Consider the following 24,566-nt stretch of genomic DNA (forward strand, 5'->3'; position numbering starts at 1 on the left):
TTTTCCCGCGGGGCCTGGAGGTGTGGCCTCACTTTCCCACGCAGGCACCCTCAGGTCTCCGGCGCCTCACCTGCCGGCTGCTTGCTGACGGAAAGATCCCTCAGCCTCGCCCTCTGGCTCTGACACCCAATGGGCGGCCGCGGGCCTCAGGTGGGCGGGGCACGCCCTGGGAGCCGTTCTGGTTGGCCCGCGGCCCGGCGAGGCGCGTGACGTTTCCGTCGCGTCGTGCTGGCGTGAAGTGGTAGCGTCCGCTCCGAGAACCTGAAGGAGACTTGGAGGCACCTGGGCCGCGCTGCTTGGGCCGTTGGGAGTCGCCGCTGCCGCCACTGCCCGCACTCCATGAGGAAGATGCTCGCCGCCGTCTCCCGCGTGTTGTTGGGCGTCGCCCAGAAGCCGGTGAGGTGGCGTGAGCGACCCGGGGTGGGGCGCGAGTGGGCCCGAGGCCGGAGGACGCCAGAGGGCAGGACGAGCGGGCTGAGTGGGCCGGGCGGGCCGGGCCTTGTGGAGCCGCGGGCCTTTGTCCTGCGTCCACGTCGTGCGCTCCGCTCCTGGCCGCGAGGGGAGCGGTGGCTCGGCCCTCGGGCGCCGACTGAGGGAGGGGGAGCTTTACAAGGTCCGTGTGGAGGTCGGGCGCGGCTCCCGGTGCCGGCCTGGTCGGTGCGCTCTGGAAGGGCCCGTTCGTTTACCTCAGAGAAGGGGGCTTTGGGATTCCTCGAGTCTCGAGTTGACCGCCTCTTCCCAGCCCACTCATTTTAAATCTTCCTCTTGACCGGGAACCCGGAGACAGAGTGGCTCCATTCACACTTCAGTTTCACCAGTTACTAGCCCTGTGACCTTGAGTAAGAGGTTTTTGTTTTTTCTTAAAGATCCCCGTGCTCAGTTTCCTCATCTCTAACATGGAGAGATGAGAGTACTTACCCGTGGGGTTGTTTTTTTTTTTTTTTTTTAAATGAGGATGAGAGACGGTGAGGCTTAAACGAGTGACAAATATGTAAACCTTTCCCGGTAGCACCTGGTACATAGTAGGTGCTACCTGTGTTGAACATTGTTATTATCATTTAGGATTTCTGTTGCCTTATTGATTCTCTGTATGGAAGTTCTGTCCATTGATGTGAGTGGGGTGTTAAAGGCTCCTACCAGTACTGTATTCCGGTCAATTTCTCCCTTTATGTCTGTTAGTATTTGTTTTATGTATTTGGGTGCTCCTATATTAGGTTCATATATGTTGACGGGTGTAAAATCATTATATAGTGTTCTTTATCTTTCTTTATGCTATTTGTTTTAAAGTGTATTTTGTCTGATATGAGTATTGCAACCCCTGCTTTCTTGTCATTTCCGTTTGCATTCCCTCACTTTCAATCTTTGTGTGTCCTTTGTCCTAAAGTGGGTGTCTTGTAGGCAGCATATTTTAGGCTCTTGGTTTTTTTTTAATCCAGTCTGCCACTCTGTGTCTTTTGATTGGAGCATTACTGACATTTAAGATAATTATTGATATGTATGTATTCATTGCCATTTTAAACCTTGTTTTCCAGTTTATTCTATGTTTCCTCTTTGTTCCTTTCTTTTTGTGGTTTGAGGATTTCCTTTTATTTTATGCTTGTGTTTTCTTTCTGGTTTTTGTGAATCTATGTATGTTTTTGACTTGCAGTTGCCCTGTTTTTCAAGTATGTGAACCCCTTCCTGTATCTGTTTGCTTTAGACTGGTAGTCATATAGGCTCAAATGCATTCTAAAAAAACAAATGTACATTTTGTCACTCTCCTTCCCCACATCTTATGATTTTGATGTCTTTTTTTTTTTTTTTGCGGTACGCGGGCCTCTCACTGCTGTGGCCTCTCCCGTTGCGGAGCACAGGCTCCGGACGCGCAGGCTCAGCGGCCATGGCTCATGGGCCCAGCCGCTCCGCGGTATGTGGGATCTTCCCGGACCGGGGCACGAACCCGTGTCCCCTGCATCGGCAGGCGGACTCTCAACCACTGCGCCACCAGGGAAGCCCCCCTCCCCCCTTTTTTTTTTTTTTCCCCCATACGTGGGCCCCTCACTGTTGTGGCCTCTCCCGTTGCGGAGCACAGGCTCCGGACGCGCAGGCTCAGCGGCCATGGCTCATGGGCCTAGCCGCTCCGCGGCATGTGGGATCTTCCCGGACCGGGGCACGAACCCGCGTCCCCTGCATCGGCAGGCGGACTCTCAACCACTGCGCCACCAGGGAAGCTCTTGATGTCCTTTTGATTACATCTTCATGTTTATCCTTCTGCTGTTCCTTGTGTTTATCATCACTTTCACAAATAGGTTTTTTTGTTTTTGTTTTGATCTGTATAGTGGCTAATTTAAGTGATTTACTTTCCAATTGTGACTTCCTCCTTCCTATATCTTCTTTTCTATATAGAGAAGAACTTGGAGTATTTCTTTTAGGGTAGGTTTAGTATTGCTGAATTCTTTTAGTTTTTGCGTGTCTGAGAAATTCTTTATTTCTTCTCCTATTCTAAATGATCATCTTGCTGGGTAGCGTATTCTAGGTTGCAGATGTTTCCCTTTCAAGGCTTGAATATATTTTGCCACTCCCTTCTGGCCTGCAGCATTTCTGTAGAGAAATCAGCCGATAGCCTTATGGGGATTCCCTTGTAACTAACACGTTGTTTTTCACTTGCTGCCTTTAAAATCCTCTCTTTAACTTTTGCCATTTTATTATAATGAAATGTCTTGGTGTAGGTCTGTTTGGTTCATCTTGTTGGGACCCTCTGTGCTTCCTGTATCTGGATATCTGCTTCCTTCTTTAGGCTTGGGAAGTTTTCAGTCATAATTTCTTCAAGTACATTTTCAGTCCCCTTTTCTCTTTCTTCTCCTTCTGGAATCCCTATTATGCGTAGATTGGCACACTTTATATTATCCCATAGGTCTCTTATATTGCTTTCATTTTTTTTCACTTGCCTTTCTGTCTGCTGTTTTGATTGGGTAATTTCCACTATTCTACTTTCGAGATCACTTATTCTTTCTTCTGCATTATTCATTCTGCTATTCATTGCCTTTAGCTCAGCTTTCGTCTCAGCAAATGAAGTTTCTAATTTTTCTTGGCTCCTCTTTCTAGTTTCTAGTTTCTTTTTACAGTACTCTGCATTTCTGTCGATAGCCTTTCTTAAGTCCTTCAGTATTTTCATTATCTCCTTTTTGAACTTGGTATCTACTAGACTGAAACCCTAGTTTCATTGTTTGTTCCTTCAGGGGAATTTTCTTGGTCTTTTAACGGAGAGTAGTTCCTCTGCTTCTTCATTTTGCTTATATTTTTTTTACTCTCTGAATTTAGGAGAAACAGTTATCTACTGTAGTCTTGGAGGGCTACTTATATGCAGGTGCCTCCCTGCGTAGTTTGTGTGGGTTGAATATTTTTTTGGCATGAGGGCTGTTTTTGGTTTGGATTCTTGCCGTCTCTTTCCTCTGCGTGTGCTGGTCGTTATCCCCTTGATAGGGGATGTGCAGGTGCGTGGCCCGCGTGTGCTCCCGGGGAGGGTGGGGGCAGTGGTGGGTGCCCAGTCACGGGACCCTTGGCAGCTGCAGTGGTCTGCATCCGCCTCTGGAGTCCGAGATGGCAGTGGCGGCTCGAGTCCGCCCCCCGGAGCTCGTGTAGGTGGTGCCCTGCTGCCTGAGAGTGCGCGCACGGAGAAAGAAGCTCCTATGGCGGTCCCACCTCTCTCTTCGTGCACCCCCCAACAATGGCCCCTTGCCTTTCTGAAGGGCCCAAGCTTCTTCCCGTATTCCCTCAGTTATAGTGCACCACACTCCAGCCCCCTCAGGCTGTCATCTCCACGTAGCCAACTCCAGTCCTCTCCCTGGGTCTGACCTCCGAAGCCCAAACCTCAGCACGCAGCCCTTGCCCAGCCCAGTGGAGGAGCTTCTCAAGCTGGGGAGTGCAAGGTCGTGGTACCAACCGTCTGTGTAGGTCTCTCTCCGCTTTGCTTTCCGCAGACCAGTTGCTGCACGCTCCTCCGAGGTTCCGAAGCTCCACCTCTGTCCTGGGTGATATCTCTACCAGTGAGGGGACTTCTCAGGGTGTGGAAACCTTTTCTTTTTCACAGCTCCCTCCCAGGGGCGCAGGTCCTGTCCTGATTGCCTTCTCTCTTTTTTTTTCTTTTTTCTTTTGTCCTGCCCAGTTATGTGGAGATTTTCTTGCCCTCTTGGGTGTCTGAGGTCTTCTGGCAGAGCTCAGTAGATGTTCTGTGAGAACCGTTCCACACGTAGATGTATTTTTGGTGTATTGATACTTGTGGGAGAAGGTGAGCTCCACGTCCTACTCCTCCACCATCTTGATCCAAATCTCCCTCACACTTCTTTTTTTTTGTTTTGTTTTGTTTTATTTTTATTTATTTTATTTGTTTATTACTTTTGGCTGCGTTGGGTCTTCGTTGCTGCGCGTGGGCTTTCTCCAGTTGCAGCGAGCGGGGGCTACTCTTCGTTGTGGTGCGCGGGCTTCTCACTGCGGTGGCTTCTCTTGTTGCGGAGCACGGGCTCTAGGCGCACGGGCTTCAGTAGTTGTGGCACACGGGCTCAGTAGTTGTGGCTCGTGGGCTCTAGAGCACAGGCTCAGTAGTTGTGGCGCATGGGCTTAGTTTCTCGTGGCATGTGGGATCTTCCCGGGCCAGGGCTCGAACCCGTGTCCCCTGCACTGGCAGGCAGATTCCTAACCACTGTACCACCGGGGAAGCCCCGAAGCTCAGGTTCTTGATGTCTCATCGCAGAAAGAAGTCAGTGAGAGACAAAGTGATAGGTAAGAAGTGGATTTATTTAGAGAGAAACAGACTCCACAGAGTGTGGGCCATCTCAGAAGGTGAGAAAGGCCCCCCCCCAACTTCTGATACGACTTTTAGCTTAACTTTCGCTTAATGTGGCTCCTTTCACCCATTGTATCAGCGAATCTTACTATTTTTGAGATTCATAGTAATGAAATGGGAGAAAGTATCTAAGTAGCTTTCTGACAGTCAAAATCTTTGACCTTACCTTCTTGCTCTTTATTATGTAGAACTGTCATTGTTTCTTGTTAGGAATTTAGGATGGAGAAAGAGAATTTTTCCTTTTCTTGGTTACTGTTGCTTGACTGGTTTGGTCGTTAGTTTTCAGTCTCCAAAATGCAGTTTCTGTAGTTGTATCTGGAGATTTATTTTTCAAGACAAGATATATACATTTCTAGCCCCCCAAAACCATTTAACTGTCAAAAATAACATATCCATTTCATGATTGCCGAACATAACGTTTTGTTTGTCACCTCATACTTCTCAACTTTTCTTCTTCCCAAATTTCTCAATTTTTTTCACTTATTCTTAGATGTATTGGACTCTCTCAATCTCTTAACTTAACTGAAGCATTTGTCTCTAGCAGTTCAACTTTTTTTCTCCAGCAATGTCATGGTTTTTGTTGGCTTTATTGGATAATGGTATATTGATGGGTGAAGAGATCACTAGATAATAGCTTTCTGCCTGTTGGCTTGTACACTTAGCAGATCAACCTTACCCCTTCTCACCAAGATCAAGACCATTGCTACAGGTTGGATGGTAAGGTAACACACTGTATGAACATATCAAAAGTACTTTTTGTGGGGTCTGAAGAATGCTCTTCAAGTCTGCATGAGAAGAAGTCATATTGGTTTACGTATGCGTGACGTGGCAGAATGTGGCTAAAGTAGTACAGTCCTCCTAACTGATTAAATGTTTGTGGTCTAACCTGGACCTTAGCCATCACACAGAGTACTATTGCTGTGAGCAGAGTGAAAAGGAAACATTTCTGGCAGCTTTTTACCCGCGCCCCTTCCCCCCACCAAACAGTGACAGCCACCTGAACATCAACAAGGGAGCACTGGGGATTTCCATGGCGGTTCAATGGTTAAGATTCTGCGCTTCCAATGCAGGGGGCGCAGGTTTGATCCCTGGTTGGGGAACTAAGATCCCACATGCTGTGCGGCGTGGCCAAAAAAAAAAAAAAGGGAGCACTGGGATTCTTCGGCGGCCGTGCGGGTTTGAGGAGGCAGCTCGTGGGGGTGAGGTGCTTAAGGTGAGGTGACACAGACCTTGGAGCCAGATTTGCTGGGTTTGTACCCCAGCCCCAACAGTTAAGTGCTCTATGGTTTGGGCAACTCAGGTAGCATGAATCTCATCAGCACCGAGAGAAAAGCTTCACTGAAAACTCATTGCAGGTCCCACCCCCTCAACTCAGATGGCAACAGTGCAGTCAGAGGCCTGCCCCTCTAAGCCTCAGAATAGGAATTCTGTAGCAATAGGAATTGAGGTTAAAACACAGATGCCACCAATCTGCATACCAAATGGCATGAGTCAATGACACCAGCTCCGAGATCTGTTTTGAGCCCAAGCAATGGTCCAAGTTGCACATAGGTCACCTTGCTTGATCTAACAACAGATCAACCTCAGAGGCATTTTTATCAGAATTTCACCCACTGAAAAAACAGCTGGCTAATCTGTTTTTTTCCCAGTAATAAATGAGAAGCTTTTATTTTATTTTTTTAAAATTTTGAATTTTATTTATTTTTTTATACAGCAGGTTCTTAATTAGTCATCAGTTTTATACACATCAGTGTATACCTGTGAATCCCAATCACCCAATTCATCACACCACCATCCCCACCCCACCGCGGCTTTCCCCCCTTGGTGTCCATACGTTTGTTCTCTACATCTGTGTCTCAACTTCTGCCCTGCAAACCGGTTCATCTGTACCATTTTTCTAGGTTCCACATACATGTGTTAATATACGATACTTGTTTTTCTCTTTCTGACTTACTTCACTCTGTATGACAGTCTCTAGATCCATCCACGTCTCAACAAATGACCCAATTTCATTCCTTTTTATGGCTGAGTAATACTCCGTTGTATATATGTATCACAACTTCTTTATCCATTCGTCTGTTGATGGGCATTTAGGTTGCTTCCATGACCTGGCTATTGTAAATAGTGCTGCAATGAACACTGGGGTGCATGTGTGTTTCAGAATTATGGTTTCCTCTGGGTATATGCCCAGTACTGGGATTGCTGGATCATATGGTAATTCTATTTTGAGTTTTTTTTTTTTTTGCGGTACGCGGGCCTCTCACTGTTGTGGCCTCTCCCGTTGCGGAGCACAGGCTCCGGACGCGCAGGCTCAGCGGCCATGGCTCACGGGCCCAGCCGCTCCGCGGCATGTGGGATCTTCCCAGACCAGGGCACAAACTTGCGTCCCCTGCATCGGCAGGCAGACTCTCAACCACTGCACCACCAGGGAAGCCCTATTTTTAGTTTTTTAAGGATCCTGCATACTTTTCTCCATAGTGGCTGTATCAATTTACATTCCCACCAACAGTGCAAGAGAGTTCCCTTTTCTCCACACCCTCTCCAGCATTTGTTGTTTGTAGATTTTCTGATGATGCCCATTCTAACTGGTGTGAGGTGATACCTCATTGTAGTTCTGATTTGCCTTTCTCTAATAATTAGTGAGGTTGAGCAGCTTTTCATGTGCTTCTTGGCCATGTGTATGTCTTCTTTGGAAAAATGTCTATTTAGGTCTTCTGTCCATCTTTGGGTTGGGTTGTTTGTTTCTTTAATATTGAGCTGCATGAGCTTTTTATATATTTTGGAGATTAATCCTTTGTTGATTCATTTGCAAATATTTTCTCCCATTCTGCGGGTTGTCTTTTCATCTTGTTTGTGGTTTCCTTTGCTGTGCAAAAGCTTTGAAGTTTCATTAGGTCCCATTTGTTTATTTTTGTTTTTATTTCCATTACTCTAGGAGGTGGATCAAAAACGATATTGCTGTGATTTATGTCAGAGAGTGTTCTTCCTATGTTTTCCTCTAAGAGTTTTATAGTGTCCAGTCTTACATTTAGGTCTCTAATCCATTTTGAGTTTTTTTTTGTGTATGGTGTTAGGGAGTGTTCTGATTTCATTCTTTTACATGTAGCAGTCCAGTTTTCCCAGCACCACTTATCGAAGAGACTACCTTTTCTCCATTGTATATCCTTGCCTCCTTTGTTGTAGATTAATTGACCATAGGTGTGTGGGTTTATCTCTGTGCTTTCTATCTTGTTCCATTGATCTCTGTTTCTGTTTTTGTGCCAGTACCATATTGTCTTGATTACTGTAGCTTTGTAGTATAGTCTGAAGTCAGGGAGTCTGATTCTGCCAGCTCCGTTTTTTTCCCTCAAGACTGCTTTGGCTATTTGGAGTCTTTAGTGTCTCCATACAAATTTTAAGATTTTTTCTTCTAGCTCTTAAAACATGCCATTGGTAATTTGATAGGGATTGCATTGAATCTGTAGATTACTTTGGATAGTATAGTCATTTTCACAATATTGATTCTTCCAGTCCAAGAACATGGTATATCTCTCCATCTGTTGGTGTCATTTTTAATTTCTTTCATCAGTGTCTTATAATTTTCTGCATACAGGTCTTTTGTCTGCCTAGGTAGGTTTATTCTTAGGTATTTTCGTCCTTTTGTTGCAATGGTAAATGGGAGTGTTTCCTTAATTTCTCTTTCATATTTTTCATCATTACTGTATAGGAATGCAAGAGATTGCTGTGCATTAATTTTGTATCCTGCTACTTTACCAGATTCATTGATTAGCTCTAGTAGTTTTCTGGTAGCATCTTTAGGATTCTCTATGTATAGTATCATGTCATCTGCAGACAGTGACAGTTTTACTTCTTCTTTTCCAATTTGTATTTGTTTTCTTTCTTTTTCTTTTCTGATTGCTGTGGCTAGGACTTCCAAAACTATGTTGAATAATGGTGGTGAGAGTGGACATCCTTGTCTTGTTCCTGATCTTAGAGGAAATGCTTTCAGTTTTTCACCACTGAGAATGATGTTTGCTGTGCATTTGTCATATATGGCCTTTATTATGTTGAGGTAGGTTCCCTCTATGCCTACTTTCTGGAGAGTTTTTTGTTTGTTTGTTTGTTTGTTTTTTTGCTGTGTATGATCCTTTTAATGTGTTGTTGGATCCTATTTGGTAGTATTTTGTTGAGGATCTTTGCATCTATATTCATCAGTGATATTGGTCAGTAATTTTCTTTTTTTGTAGTATCCCTGTCTGGTTTTGGTATCAGGGTGATGGTGGCCTCATAGAATGAGTTTGGGAGTGTTCCTTCCTCGGCAATGTTTTCGAAGAGTTTGAGAAGGATGGGTGTTAGCTCTTCTCTGAATGTTTGATAGAATTCACCTGTAAAGCCATCTGGTCCTGGACTTTTGTTTGTTGGAAGATTTTTAATCACAGTTTCAACTTCATTACTTGTGATTGGTCTGTTCATATTTTCTATTCCTTCCTGGTTCAGTCTTGGAAGGTTATACCTTTCTAAGAATCTGTCCATTTCTTCCAGGTTGTCCATTTTATTGGCATAGAGTTGCTTGTAGTAGTCTCTTAGGATGCTTTGTATTTCTGCAGTGTCTGCTGTAACTTCTCGTTTTTCATTTCTAATTTTATTGATTTGAGTCCTCTCCCTCTTTTTCTTGATGAGTCTGGCTAATGGTTTATCAGTGTTGTTTATCTTCTCAAAGAACCAGCTTTTCGTTTTATTGATCTTTGCAATTGTTTTCTTTGTTTCTATTTTATTTATTTCTGCTCTGATCTTTATGATTTCTTTCCTTCTGCTAACTTTGGGTTTTGTTTGTTCCTCTTTCTCTAGTTCCTATAGGTGTACGGTTAGATTGTTTATTTGAGATTTTTTCTTGTTTCTTGAGGTAGGCTTGTATAGCTATAAACTTCCCTTTTAGAAATGCTTTTGCTGCATCCCATAGGTTTTGGATCACCGTGTTTTTCATTGTCATTTGTCTCTAGGTATTTTTTGATTTCCTGTTTGATTTCTTCAGTGATCTCTTGGTTTTTTAGTAACGTCTTGTTTAGCCTCCATGTGTTTGTGTTTCTTACGTTTTTTTCCCTGGAATTCATTTCTAGTCTCATAGTGTTGTGGTCAGAAAAGATGCTTGATATGATTTCAGTTTTCTTAAATCTGCTGAGGCTGGACTTGTGACCCAAGATGTGATCTATCCTGGAGAATGTTCCGTGCGCACTTGAGAAGAAAGTGTAATCTGCTATTTTTGGATGGAATGTCCTATAAATATCAATTAAATCTATCTGGTGTATTGTGTCATTTAAAGCTTCTGTTTCCTTATTTATTTTCATTTTGGATGATCTGTCCATTGGTGTGAGGTGTTAAAGTCCCCCACTGTTGTGTTCCTGTCGATTTCCTCTTTTATAGCTGTTAGCAGTTGCCTTATGTATTGAGGTGCTCCTATGTTGGGTGCATGTATATTTATAATTGTTATATATTTTTCTTGGATTGATCCCTTGGTCATTATGTAGTGTCCTTCCTTGTCTCTTGTAATATTATTTTAAAGTCTATTTTGTCTGATATGAGAATTGCTACTCCAGCTTTCTTTTGGTTTCCATTTGCATGGAATATCTTTTTCCATCCTGTCACTTTCAGTCTGTATGTGTCCCTAGGTGTGAAGTGAGTCTCTTGTAGCCAGCATATATATGGGTCTTGTTTTTGTATCCATTCAGCAAGCCTGTGTCTCTTGGTGGGAGCATTTAATCCATTCACGTTTAAGGTAATTATCGATATGTATGTTCCTATGACCATTTTCTTAATTGTTTTGGGTTTGTTTTTGTAGGTCCTTTTCTTCCCGTGTGTTTCCCACTTAGAGAAGTTCCTTTAGCATGTGTTGTAGAGCTTGTTTGGTGGTGCTGAATTCTCTTAGCTTTTGCTTATCTGTAAAGCTTTTGATTTCTCCACCGAATCTGAATGAGATCCGTGCTGGGTAGAGTAATCTTGGTTGTAGGTTCTTCCCTTTCATCACTTTAAATATGTCATTGCACTCCTTCTGGCTTGTAGAGCTTCTGCTGAGAAATCAGCTGTTAACCTTATGGGAGTTCCCTTGTATGTTATTTGTTGTTTTTCCCTTGCTGCTTTCAGTAATTTTTCTTTGTCTTTAATTTTTGCCAATTTGATTACTACGTGTCTCGGCGTGTTTCTCCTTGGGTTTATCCTGTATGGGACTGTCTGCGATTCCTGTACTTGGGTGGCTATTTCCTTTCCCATGTTAGGGAAGTTTTCAACTATAATCTCTTCAAATATTTTCTCTGGTTCTTTCTCTCTCTTCTCCTTCTGGGACCCTTATAATGTGAATGTTGTCATGTTTCATGTTGTCCCAGAGGTCTCTTAGGCTGTCTTCATTTCTTTTCGTTCTTTTTTCTTTAGTCTGTTCCGCAGCCGTGAATTCCACCATTCTGTCTTCCAGGTCACTTATCCGTTCTTCTGCCTCAGTTATTCTGCTATTGATTCTTTCTAGTGTTGTCTTCATTTCAGTTATTGTATTGTTTATCTCTGTTTGTTCTGTAATACTTCTAGGTCTTTGTTAAACACTTCTTGCATCTTCTCTATGTTCGCCTGCATTCTTTTCCCGAGGTCCTGGATCATCTTCACTATCATTATTCTGAACTCTTTTTCTGGAAGGTTGCCTATCTCCACTTCATTTAGTTGTTTTTCTGGGGTTTTATGTTGTTTCTTCATCTGGTATATAGCCCTCTGCCTTTTCATCTTGTCTTTCTTTCTGTGCATGTGGTTTTTGTTCCACAGGCTGCAGGATTGTAGTTGTTCTTGCTTCTGCTGTCTGACCTCTCGAGAAGCATTTATTATTTCAAAAAAAAAAAAAAAAAAAAAGGAAGGGAGTTGTAGAGAACATCTTCCTTCTGGTGCTCTTCGAATCATAAAACATCCCTCAAATCTTTTGTTTTTTTTAAGTCAGGGAATGCTAAGTATCTTTTCTTTTGTCTTGTACATTTCTCACTAAGGTGTCTATTTCATGCTTTGTGTAGTTTAAAATATTTTTCTTATAGTACCGTTTCATAGAGAAGTGATTTGCCTGAAATAGGAGTTGAATCATAGTTTTATTTGAAGAACTATTCTGAAAGTAAAGCATTAGCTTGCTCAACGTATGTGGTTATGACTAAGAATAGCATAAACATACCCCACGGATTATCTGGTCTCTTCGATTTGGCCATTAACTTCATTACATTTTCACTGTAATTTCTTTGAAAACAAAGTGACTATATAGACGGGTTTCTGCAGTTTGCCTTTAGATGGGGGTACCATCATGTTTCTTTGGCCAAAGCATGGATTCCTTTTGGAGGACAAGATCCCAACACAGTGAACAGAATGGAAGATAAGCCCATGAATGTGTTAGGGCTCTTAGAGTTCTAGGACTGCATCCTGATAACTGATTAATAAGAATAATAACTCAAAAATAACCGACAATAAAAAGCACTGATATACTTGTATATTTTGATCTTTCAAGGCAAGCAGAGTGCTGGTGGCATCCCGTAATTTTGCAAATGATGCTACATTTGAAATTAAGGTAAGAGGTGTTTTGCTTCGTGTTAAATTTTTTTCCACAGGTACACTTTGATATATAGTTTTACCTCTGCAGTACAGCATTTTGATATTCATGTTTTTCACCATTTTATTCCAAATGTTCTAGAATCGAAGATTCAGAGAAGTTAGCAAAAATTAGAATTTACTCCTTTTGTGTAGCAGGTTTTTGGTAGTTTGGAGCAGGAGAGCAAGCTAAAAAGATTGAAGACCTACTCTAAGACTTGAAATGTGGTTTGGTAACATGTTTGAATAAGAAGATTCTTAGAATGCTTCTTTGAAAGTTTGTCTTTCAACCTGTAACTCAGTTGACTTCTAGGGGTTTTCAGTGAAAGTCATCTTAGAAAGACTTCCTTTCTCCAAAACCCCATCTCATTGCACAGTCAGTTTTATGAAGGAATCAGAAGCAATATGCAGCATTTCTGATGTGCTCGCCTGCTGGTTTTCAAGTTCAGTATTTGCTGGTTTTCGATTTAAATATTTCGAGTTAGATCTTAGAGTGGGTTGGCAGTGTTTACATTGTAGTGACTGAGAGATAACTGTCTGATTCCATTTCAGAAATGTGATCTTCACCGGCTGGAAGAGGGCCCTCCTGTCACTACGGTGCTCACCAGGGAGGATGGGCTCAAATACTACAGGATGATGCAGACTGTTCGTCGAATGGAGTTAAAAGCAGATCAGCTATATAAACAGAAAATTATTCGTGGTTTCTGTCACTTGTGTGATGGTCAGGTGGGTGGTAGTTTTGTAGTGAAACTGTGTTACTTAGGAATTGAAGTATGGTGTGTGTTTATCGGCTTTTACCCTGCTTTATCTGTCTGAAGGATTTGAGGCTGGTATTTTAGAATAAACATGAGAATGCTGAGACCTGCTAGGAAGCTTATGCTAAAGAATTGACTCCTGTATCATATTGCTGACTTCCTGTGCCTTTATAGCATTATGATCACCTGTACTGAGTATACTTTTGGGGGAAGGGTTTTTGTTTTGTTTTTTGTTTTGTAGGTTTAGGCCAAGGTTTGTGAAATCAAATGCCTACCAGGGACCAGTTAGGTAGAATACATGAGTGAAGGCTGCCAGCTGTATGAAGTATCGAGAAAGGTGACAGGGACTAGTGGTGAAGTGGAACAGACGGGGCCCACCCGCAGGGGTAGTCATAACTGGCTGGTAGTCCAGCCAGTTGGTGCCATGTGGAAATACGGGGCTAATGCTTCCTGTTGCTGATGTCTTCGAGAGAAGACAGACGTCTCTATTTTCATGTGAAATTCCCCAATATTTTAATGTTCACATTTGATTCAGGATTTTTTCACATCACCATACAGGCTTAAAAGAAACGTATCTGTGCATTGCCAGTTTATGGCTCTGGCTTGGGCCTTACCCTCTACTCTGTTTCTGGTGTAAAGTAGAGGTACTTGCTGTTATTAATGAAGAGTTCTACTGGGCCAAATATTTCATAATAGTGTAGGAAACCTTTTAACTAGAAATGGTGTACTGTACTGACTCATTGCCACTTCTTCCTTGAATGCAGGAAGCTTGTTGTGTGGGCCTGGAGGCCGGCATAAACCCCACAGACCATCTGATCACAGCATATCGGGCTCACGGCTTTACGTTTACTCGTGGGCTTTCTGTCCGAGCAATTCTCGCAGAGCTTACAGGTTTGCTATTAATTTACAAAAAGGGGAAATTAAGTTTTCAGATCTCCTATTAAGATGCTAACCGTTTATAAGTTAACATTGAAACCTTTTTGAGGGTTAAAAAAAAAAAGCTGAAACCAAAAAAACCTCTCCCTTTTGGTGCTCTGGTACCTCTATTGTGCTTTTGAGTAAACTGACCATTTTTTGAGGTTGTCTGGCCTCTCAGGTAAAGGTCAGCTCTATAAAATCAGAATAGTGTTTATCACTCAAGCATGCCAATAGAAATCTAGCAAAGAAAGTAAATTGAGTATAAGTATTTCATTGGGTAGAAATTCATTGGGTAGAATCTTCTCAACAGTCCCTTTGTCCCCCTTGACTCTTATGCGAGTGTAGGAGAAATCAGATGTTTGTAACTGGCCAAAAAAAAAAAAAAAGTCTAGGGGACCACACTAACATCTGAAGAAAACTCAGTGATTAGAGAGCTGAAAAAGTTGGAAAGGTCAAGGACATGGGACTGGTCTGACCTTCATTATAAAAGGGCCAGGAGACAAGGAGGACTTGTTTAGGTATTTGCATAGAGGGACAGGTGCTTATGTAGTTGAATCGGTTTCTGAGTTCTAATGGTTGAGCCTCTACGTAAATACTCAGGGTGTGTTTTTGTTTGTTTTATATATTTGGTTTTTGATGTGTCATGTTTGTGTGGTGCCACTTCTAGGACGAAGAGGAGGTTGTGCTAAAGGAAAAGGAGGATCGATGCATATGTACGCCAAGAACTTCTACGGGGGCAATGGCATCGTGGGAGCTCAGGTAGTTGAGGACTAGCATTGTATGATTTTCTGGATTTGGCCCTGGCCCACATCTGTGCAATATTCTGTACTCCAGACAACTTCCCTCTGAAGTACTTCAGTACTTGGGGGGCACGGTGTGCTTTAAATGACCTCTTGCTTCATACCCTATCATTTAATAAATAGATTTGTACAGTGATTTAAAATGTTTCCTTTTATGTACTTGTTATGTTTTATAAGTAAGCAAGAGCCTCTAGCAGTAGAACTATACCTTTGCCGTTTAATTGATATTTAATTGCTTTGTCACATCCTCTTGGCCACACCTCTCTTCCTGCTGTAGACAGTGCTGGCACTGGTACCAGACCAGGAGAAGCAGGTGGTCAGGATCTTAAGGGCCTAGTTTGAATCTAAAGCCAGCTTCTGTGGTTATGCCGTCCTCCTTGTTCTCATCAGTTAGTAAATAATGGACAAGGAACAGCAGAAGATCGTATCTAGATTGTTCGGTTTACTTTCTAATATATTAAGGTTCTAGCATCTGGGTTTTTTGGTTTGTTTTTGGTATTTTTTTTAATCCTTGGTTTCTTTTTCTTTTTTTGGCTTTTCAGGATTAGCAGTTGAATCTCTGAATGCATAAATGTTATTGCTAAATGGTTGACATAGAATACGATAGTAGTTATTCGTGTTACTTTGCTAGTTTGTTTATAATATTGGGGGTAGGGTAAGCAGAGACAGGGTTGGGGTAGGGACAGTGTCATTTCTATCTCACATTCTGGTCAGGAGTTAACATTCAGAGCATTAACTTCTTCCCTCACGGATTTCTGTGGTTCCTTTCTTGGTTGTCCTTAATATTAGGTGCCCCTGGGAGCTGGGATTGCTCTGGCCTGTAAGTATAACGGAAAAGATGAAATCTGTTTGACTTTGTATGGTGATGGCGCTGCTAATCAGGTGAGTATGTGTCTCTTAACATTGCAATAATGATTACAGTGTTATGTCCAAAGTTGAATATTCATAGTTCAGTTTGTGGTGAAGTAGTATATTGCTTACTAGTTGAAATGGCCATTTATCTGGCAAGCTAAAATTTGGTTTTGTGGCCACATTAGAGATTTACATCCTGGCATTGTTTCACAAGCGCTTTATATAGGTGTACTCCTAAGAGTACGCTCACCTTTGCTCTACCTCAGCGCTCCACAGACTCTGTGGGGAAGGACTGATTTACATTTTAATCCTTGGCAAACCAGTTCTTAAACCAGTACCGTAATGTACAGACTCATTCCCCTGAATGCCAAGGCGCTGTCAGACTCCTCTCGCTCTTCTGTCGTGGTCTGAGTAATCACCGGTCCGTGGCTGACACCCTGCCAGGCCCTGCTCTGGATGCCGATTCTCAGACACCGGTTCACTCTGGTCATCCAGAGGGTCTCACAGAATTTATAGTGAAGCACACAACTAGGCAGCCGTAGTACATTCTTACATGTCCATCTTTTCCCGTTGTATTCTCCGCTGCTGCCTTGGCCCTACAGAAGCAAGTAGTAGTACTTGGTTTGTCACTTCCTTAGCGGCAAAAGAGGTGATGGGTTTGCTGCGCTGTGCCCCGCTCCCCCCCAAGCGCACACACTCCTTTGCTTCAGAAGCTTAGTTGTGGGTGAGGCGTTTCATCCTATGGAAGCTTTCTCTGCTGGGTAGAGCAGCAGCTGTTGTGGATGATGAAGTCTAGAGAAAAACAGCAAAATGAAACCACTTGAACTTTTATACATACTTCCAGGGTCAGATATTCGAAGCTTACAATATGGCGGCTTTGTGGAAATTGCCTTGTATTTTCATCTGTGAGAATAACCGCTATGGGATGGGAACATCTGTGGAGAGAGCAGCAGCCAGCACTGATTACTACAAGAGAGGCGACTTCATTCCTGGACTGAGGGTAAGGACACCTGTTGTAGAGCTGGAGCTACACCCTCAGGGCCTGCGGGGCCCAGGCACTCTGTCAAGTGCCCTTGAAGATCTCAGAGAGATCAAAGAGTTCTGTTTTCTTAGTGGATGAACAGGTCATGTAAGATGAAAATGGTTTTAGGCAGTTGGATTTATGCTCTGCCCCTTTCCTTTTTATTTTTAAAATGTTATTGAAGTATAGTTGATTTACAATGTTGTGTTTATTTAATCTTTCCCATTTATTAATAGGTAGATGGAATGGATATCCTGTGTGTCCGGGAGGCCACAAGGTTTGCAGCTGCCTATTGTAGAGCTGGAAAGGTAAGATTTTTCTTGTAGGCCTCTAGGCTAGAGATTTCTAATGACATTTATCTGTCTTAAAGTTAAAAGAATGCCCCCTGTGTCTATTGTAGCAATATAGGAGTAGCTGCTAATTGAGGTGTAAAAGATAGAAGCTGGGTCCAGTTAAGCGAATCGGGTCCCTTCATATAAATAACATGGTCTTGATAGCTCACGTCTTGGGAAACATTCCATGTTTGCCCCATTTGGGGTAAATCTTGCCTTGCAGTGCTCCCTCAGCATTCTGCCTCTGTCTTCATTGTGACGATCTGTTTTGCCTTTTGGTTTGGTTAATTATGTGCTTCTAACTCTTCCACCCCCCGCCCCCCGCCATCAATCATAAGCCCCTTGAGTGAACAGACTGGGGACTCCTGCAGTGCCCTGCACAGAACTTTGCTTATGTAAAATAGGCATCCAGTATAAGTTTGTCTTTTGTAAATCAAATAATACGTTTAAATTATGTAGTCTTAGTCTTGCTGTTTCAGTCCTAAGAACCTTGACCCTTCCAGTTATAGCAGTGGAGGGAGAAGGGAACAGTGAGATTGGCCTAAAAAGAGGCTTACATGCCATCTGAGCTGGTGGAAAGATGTTCTTCTCCCTAAATCAGTGTTTCACAGCCCAGAAAGCAGGCCCCTGAGGTTTACCCTTCAGTGACTTCCCCCACGTACGTGTTTGGGCAGTAGTGCAAATAAGATTGGGCTGGCAGTGATGAAAATGGAAGAGAGGGTGAAGAGGGGAGGGAGCTGTAGAACGGTTGAACAAGAAAAAAATGAGATGACTGCGATGGCAGGTTGGTGGCAGTGGGCTCACTGGTCTGTATCAGGACTCTGAGACTAGGGGGTCCACGCCCTGGGTGGTGGGTATCATCATCCCCCCCCCCCCCCCAGTTCCTGAAAGAATATGTGGCATCCAACAGTATGTGGAAACAGGATCAGTAGTTTGTAGTGTGTTGACTGTCTCAGCCTGAGCAAAGCCTGATCTTGGAATTAGGGGAGGGTCTGGAAAACCCCCTTTATCACCATCCCCTTAGCCTAACCAGCCGTGCTTCCAAATGGCTACGGGATGATTAACAATCAATAGGTGACAGTTATTGAGAGATGATAGGTCAGGCAATGTGCTAAGCACTTAGGTATTACCGTTTTTAATCGGCGCACCTCTGAGCTGGGTTAATTACTGTTCTGTAGATGAAGAAACTGAGGTATGTAGCTACTATAGAGTACAGCCAGAACTGGAACCCAAGCACTTGGATTCCATCTCCCGCCCTCTTTTAACTACTACACCAAACTGCCCAAGGATCCTAGATCCACCCCATTCCCCTCTGTTCAAAGTTGTTTTCTAAAAGGGGGCTGGTGTAGCATGAGCAAGCTACCTCGTGGTAGCCGGGCTCTCCCAGTCGCAGGATCAGCACCTGCCAACTTTCTGTTACACAGTAGCTAGATCTCTGTGAAGCAGGATTGGTTGCTGTCCCCTACGAAACACTGCATGAAGTGGGTGTGACGTAGAAAGTCATCTATCCAGCCTCTCTTCATGTGTGCATGGAAGTGGAGAAGGACGAGAGGACTAGAGGTTTGCTTTTCATCTTACGTTGTTAAGGTTTATGTTAGTGTTTTTCTCTAGCCTTGATCAGAATGCTTATAGATGATTTCCCCTGTGACTGGGGGGGAGGGGGGTGGGCAGAAAGACTAGCATATTAACCGTGAAGATAAATGCCATCCCCGCTTTCTGATAGGCTTTTCTTAATTAAATCTATGCTGTGCTTAAAGAATTATATATCAAATGCAATTCTGGTGAAATAGAACCCATTGACATTACATAAAGAATTGTCTGCCTTTTTGATTCAAAATATGCTGTGGGGGGGGTGGCTTTTATTAATAAGTTCCTGTTAAAAATAAGGAGGATGGGGCTTCCCTGGTGGCACGGTGGTTGAGAGTCCACCTGCCGGTGCAGGGGACGCAGGTTCGTGTCCCGGTCCGGGAGGATCCCACATGCCGCGGAGCGGCTGGGCCTGTGAGCCATGGCCGCTGAGCCTGTGCTCTGCAACGGGATGAGGCCACAGCAGTGAGAGGCCCGAGTACCGCAAAAAAAAAAAAAAAAAAAAAAGAGAATGAAACATGCAATAAATAGGTAATAGAAATGAGAATCAACTAAGAAGAAATTCTTAACTCAGATCTGATGAAGGTATTTGATCCTGAAAGGGCGTACATTTGAGGCTGTGGCCATTGTTTCACCTTACCTCCACTGGGTTCTGTTTTAGGGGCCCATACTGATGGAGCTGCAGACTTACCGTTACCATGGGCACAGCATGAGTGATCCTGGAGTCAGGTATGGTCATGGGAAAACTGAGTGTGGTGTCCGAAGTGGATGGGCTTTGAATGGTGCTACTTAGATGAAAAAGCAAAGCATTTCAGTGTGTGTTTGCTTTTGAAGCCAGACACCAGTTGGCTTCATGCATTGATTTAGTAGTTAGTCTGAGCCTGAAAGCCGTGCCTTCCAATAAATTGGTTCCAATATAGAAAGCATTCTGAAAATTCCTCTAGTGTGTACATGCTAGTTAGCATGAGCACCAATAAGAAAACAATTGCAGAGAGGAATTGTTGCATAAAACAGGACTGATGGTAGAGTAGGATACTTGGGGGCATTTACCTTTTGTAGGCATTACCCCAGATTCTCATGGCATATTCCTCTTCTGGCTGGAATGGAGCAAGACCAAGTAGCACGTGGGATATTCCATATGTTGAAATAAATCAGTCAAAAAAAAAGGAGTTTTGTCACCTGGCAACTCCGGCATGTAATGCTGCAGTCCCGGAGTGTGGCATAATTAAGAGTAGATTTAGTCAAAGTAAGCCGTAATAAGTCTTTGAGTATAGAATGAAGGCCTAAGGGAAAATGTTATGAAGAGCAGCTTACATGGAAGAAAGCACTTGGTGTAATTCTGTTCTTAAAAAAATGGTAGAGCCTTTCTTTGCTTTTAGTGTTATTTCAAGTGCTGTAGGACAAGGGTCAGTTGTACAATCAAGAATCGGAAAACCTCCTCTCCAAGTTCTTGCCAGCCACACTGCTCTGTGGTCTTAAGGGAGAAAAGGCAAGGCACATTTTTTTTGTGCTTAGCCTTCTGCTGCCTCAAAGGTTATAGCTATCACCACAGAAAACCATCTCCCCTGCCTCCACCACTACCTTCACGCCCTACCTCTAGATCAAAGTAGCAAATAGAAACTTGGCGCCTGTTGTCAGAATGCCAGAGAAGCCAGGTGAATTGCCATTGTAGAGTTTTCTATAAAGACAGAGCAGCTCTTCCTTACAGAATATTAGGATGAGTTCTTGTATTTTGAAAGTATATAATTCTGCCCTTCTTACGGTGACGTGAGTACTGATGTGCTCCTTCGTCTCAGAAACAGACTGCTGTGTTTCCCAGACTGTCTCTGCTGTGCCGGCACTGTTCTTATCTACTTGTAACTCTGTTTCCCTCCCTCTAGTTACCGTACACGAGAAGAAATTCAGGAAGTTAGAAGTAAGAGTGACCCTATCATGCTTCTCAAGGATAGGATGGTGAACAGCAATCTGGCCAGTGTTGAAGAACTAAAGGTACAGTGACTCTTGATGGTTTAAAAGTAAGTCTGCCTTTGAAGGTTGGCTCTCCTTTTTGAGCAGTTTTTCTCTACACAAGAAGCTGCCACTCGGTAAATTAGGTAAGTAAGTGGGAAAGTACATATTGTATTCGGTTGGCCAAAAATTTTCCGAGCCATGTTGTGGGAAAACCCCGAAGAACTTTTTGGCCAACGCAATATTTTTCACAGGACATTAACCTCCTCCACCATCAGTTCTTCTTTCCTAAAAATATACTGTAGATTTTTAATTCATAAATGTTCCCTCGCCAGGGTATATGTCTTAATGTTGGTATCTGTCCTCCAGAATCCCCTTTCGTGGATCGTTGTGTCATGGTTAACCTAACATTTTCAGTAATAATAGGTATACTGCCAGTACTAGTAGAGAGTTAACAACTAGCAAGAGGTTCCCAGTAGAACAAGTTGGTACCTAAGCTGCTGTCTATTCAAAACATCTCTTGAACTGTAATCTGATTGATTTTTAGGAAATTGATGTTGACGTGAGAAAAGAAATTGAGGATGCTGCCCAGTTTGCTACAGCTGACCCTGAACCACCTTTGGAAGAACTCGGCTATCACATCTACTGCAGCGATCCGCCTTTTGAAGTCCGGGGTGCAAACCAGTGGATCAAGTTTAAGTCCATCAGTTAATGCGAGATGGTACACCTTCAGTTGGGTATTCAGCAGCAACTGTAAGGAATGCTTTGGGTTCTCAACTTTGTTAAAGAGGAAAAAACCCATAGAAAGAAAGTGTAGATTTAGATAGATAGATAGATAGATAGATAGTGTAATTGCATGTGGTTTGTACAGTGTTGCATTAAAAGATACAACGTCTTTTAATGTTATATCTTAAGGATAGTATGGATCTTATTATAAAGGTTATTTTAGTTATATAGGTCTAAAATAGGTAATAAGAGTTTGCTTAACCCTCCTTCAAATTACTTCTTTAAAATAGTTCTATTTGGTTTAGTTGTATACTCGTTTAACAAATACTTTTTTAGTTACTAAAAGGAGAAACAATTCCTTATATGCCTGTCCAACTCTGCCACCTTTTTGTGGGGCGATCATTGTCCTGTCCCTCCCAGTGCCCAGCAGCTTACCTGGTGTACCCTAATGTGCACACACGCCCCCATTTGTGTGCATGTCGGTGCTGAAGCCTGTTCACACTGAACCATCATTTCTCCTTAATAAAACACAATATTTATTATAACCAGGCAGGGGTGGAAGGACAATTCGATTTTTAAATAAGACTACTTCATTTTAAAGGCCAAATAAGTTAGTTTTCTCCATTTATACATTAAGTATAAATATGAAGCTATTTTCTTAATAGTTTTCTATTTACAGTCATATCAAACATTAAATACAAGGCATATTCTTATCAATTTTAAGTGCAATTCCAGTTAATAGTAATGTATGGAATGTGTGATCTAAAACAGTGATTCCCAGCCTTTTTGTTATTTTAAACACCTGTTGTTTCACCTTTCCAGCAGATATTTTTCCATTGAAGTAAATTAAAATTCATTTTTAAGGATTCCCTAATACTCTGGGATGTCAAGACCAGGTTTTACAATCACTGTTTTCACAATACATACAAGTTCTACTCACCTTGAAAACATGTTGATAAATAAAAGGTTGAAATTTTTTCCATAATTCTTTAAAACTTCAAGTTCTTAAATTGTTCATTGAACAAGCGGTGTTTTCCTTGCGTAAGTGCAGCAGAATTCGTGTGTATGTTGTCCGCTCTTTGCTCCCTGTGTCCCCTGGCTTAGCTGATTGATTAAGCCTCATCTTGGGTTGCCGGGGTCCCCTGAGCCTGTCTTCTGTACTGGGAGACTGCAGTCCAGAGCCTGCAGAGGAGACCACCACTACGAAACAAACAGGAGTCTTCTTTAGAGAGTCGTAAGAGAAGACAACTTCAAAGCAACACAGCAGAATACTTCTTTAGGAGGCCTTATGGCAAAAGCTATAGTATATCCTTCCAGACTTGTCTAGATTTGTTGTCTAGTCTTAAAAATGCAGTCCCTAACTTGAAAACTTACTTAACTAAAACAGGAATATGTTCTCTTCACATATGGAGGTGACACTTGTGCCTTAGCAGGAGTGGGACATGGCCCGAGAGGTACTGTACAGGCGTGCTGCTGCATCTGTGCAGAGCAGACTATTTAAGATGACGTGGGGATGAGAAGGCAGGGTGCAAGTTAAAGAAAGAAGGCTTTGGGTGTAGCAGCCCACTAGCATCTCATGTCTCGCTTCACTCCACTCCCAGCCAGGCCTGTCTCTTGACTTTTTCTACTGGGCCTTTAGCTTCTGCCCCCTCTCAGCTTTTCCCCAACTTTAACCTTGAAAAACTCCAGAGTTTGGAGTGAGGTTGGTAGTTTTTTTCCTGACTGAGCCATAGAAAAGGGAGTTAACGTTAATGAAGGGGGGAAAGTTACGTTACCAGCACTTTGTTTTCTACTGCTTCACTTAAGAGCCTAATTACAGGGGCTTCCCTGGTGGCACAGTGGTTGAGAGTCCGCCTGCTGAAGCGGGGGACACGGGTTCGTGCCCCGGTCCGGGAAGATCCCACATGCCGCGGAGCGGCTGGGCCCGTGAGCCACAACTACTGAGCCTGCGCGTCTAGAGCCTGAGCTCCACAACAAGAGAGGCCGCGATAGTGAGAGGCCCACGCGCCGCGATGAAGAGTGGCCCCCGCTTGCCACAACTAGAGAAAGCCCTCACACGGAAACAAAGACCCAACACAGCCAAAAATAAATAAATTTATTAAAAAAGAAAAAGAAGTCAGATGGGACAGAAGATTTGTTCTGGGTTAGAAATAGCCTTAGGGCTGTGGCACTGAAAGTCCTGACGGTGACGGTGACGGTGACGGTGACGGCTGCGTGAGCCGGTTTGGATGGGGTGAGGGGAGCTCAGAGAGGAGGAAGCCGTCATTAAGGCCTGAAAGAGTTGGCAGGAGGGCAGGAAGGCAAATATGGCCACATTTCCTGAGGCCACTCTGGATTTCTGTGTCTGATCGGCAGTTTGGAAGGCCCTTACCTCTTCCTCCCGTGGCTGCTGATCCGGCACAGACTGGGGGCAAAGCAGGAAGTGCTCTCAGGAGGGTGAATCCTGAGGGGACCCTAACAGGAAGCTTTCCCAAGCTCCTCTGGGTGAAAAACGCCAACACTTAATTCAAAAACCAACTTCCAGAGCGTTTACATGACTGAAATAGTTTCGACAGCTATTGAAAACTCAATCAAAACCATTTTGATAGGCTGTTAGCCTATTTAAAAAGAAAGTTTTCTCACTGAATTTTATCCAAGTAATCTTTGCTGATTTTTCTTCTCTTTTAATTCACTAACTTAAAAAAAACTCTCACCCTTGGAAGGCATTAAAATGAACATCATTGTCATTTCTGTCTCAATTACATTTTCTTCTACATTTCACTCTACCTGTCCAACTGCAGGATGAAGCAGCCCTGGGAATAGGGCTCAAAGAATCTAGATTTTTATTCTATTTATGTTTTCTTCCCTCCTTGTTCCCTGGCCTCTCAGTTTGATTCAGTCTTTCATTTAATAAATATTTATTGAATTCCTATTACGCACCAGCTACCGTAGGAGAGGCTGGAAAGGTAGAAAAGTTAGATATTTGGTCTCTGCCCTTGAGGACCTACTAACGGTGGGAAGAAGGTACAAACAAGTAATTAAAAAGCAAAAAACAAGCACTATAATTAAGATATGCCCAAAGCACTTGAAAAGATATGTACTAAATTTTTATTTACACTTTAATTTACTAAGTAAATAAATCCTGTTTATTGTCACCTATGTCATAATCTTTTTTGCTTAAAAGACAAAAGAATTCCGTTCACCGGAAAGCCAATTTTATCTATTTGTTGTGTTAGAGCGCCATCCAGT

At 43.0% G+C, this 24,566-nt stretch overlaps 1 protein-coding gene across 1 annotated transcript; it reads left to right on the forward strand.

Annotated features, from left to right (window-relative positions):
• Positions 1–217: 217 nt before the first annotated feature.
• On the forward strand, positions 218–22,323 carry LOC309839567 (pyruvate dehydrogenase E1 component subunit alpha, somatic form, mitochondrial). The gene is made up of 11 exons (XM_082681354.1): positions 218–396; positions 12,321–12,380; positions 12,953–13,126; positions 13,920–14,046; positions 14,741–14,832; positions 15,663–15,755; positions 16,570–16,725; positions 16,983–17,054; positions 19,327–19,394; positions 20,546–20,654; positions 21,160–22,323. Exons 1-11 carry the CDS (start codon positions 340–342, stop codon positions 21,322–21,324), a joined length of 1,173 nt encoding a protein of 390 aa, XP_082537480.1. The 5' UTR covers positions 218–339; the 3' UTR covers positions 21,325–22,323.
• Positions 22,324–24,566: the final 2,243 nt, after the last annotated feature.

This window comes from Grampus griseus (genome assembly GCF_964374135.1).
Source record: "Grampus griseus genome assembly, chromosome: X".
Lineage (NCBI taxonomy): Eukaryota > Metazoa > Chordata > Mammalia > Artiodactyla > Delphinidae > Grampus > Grampus griseus.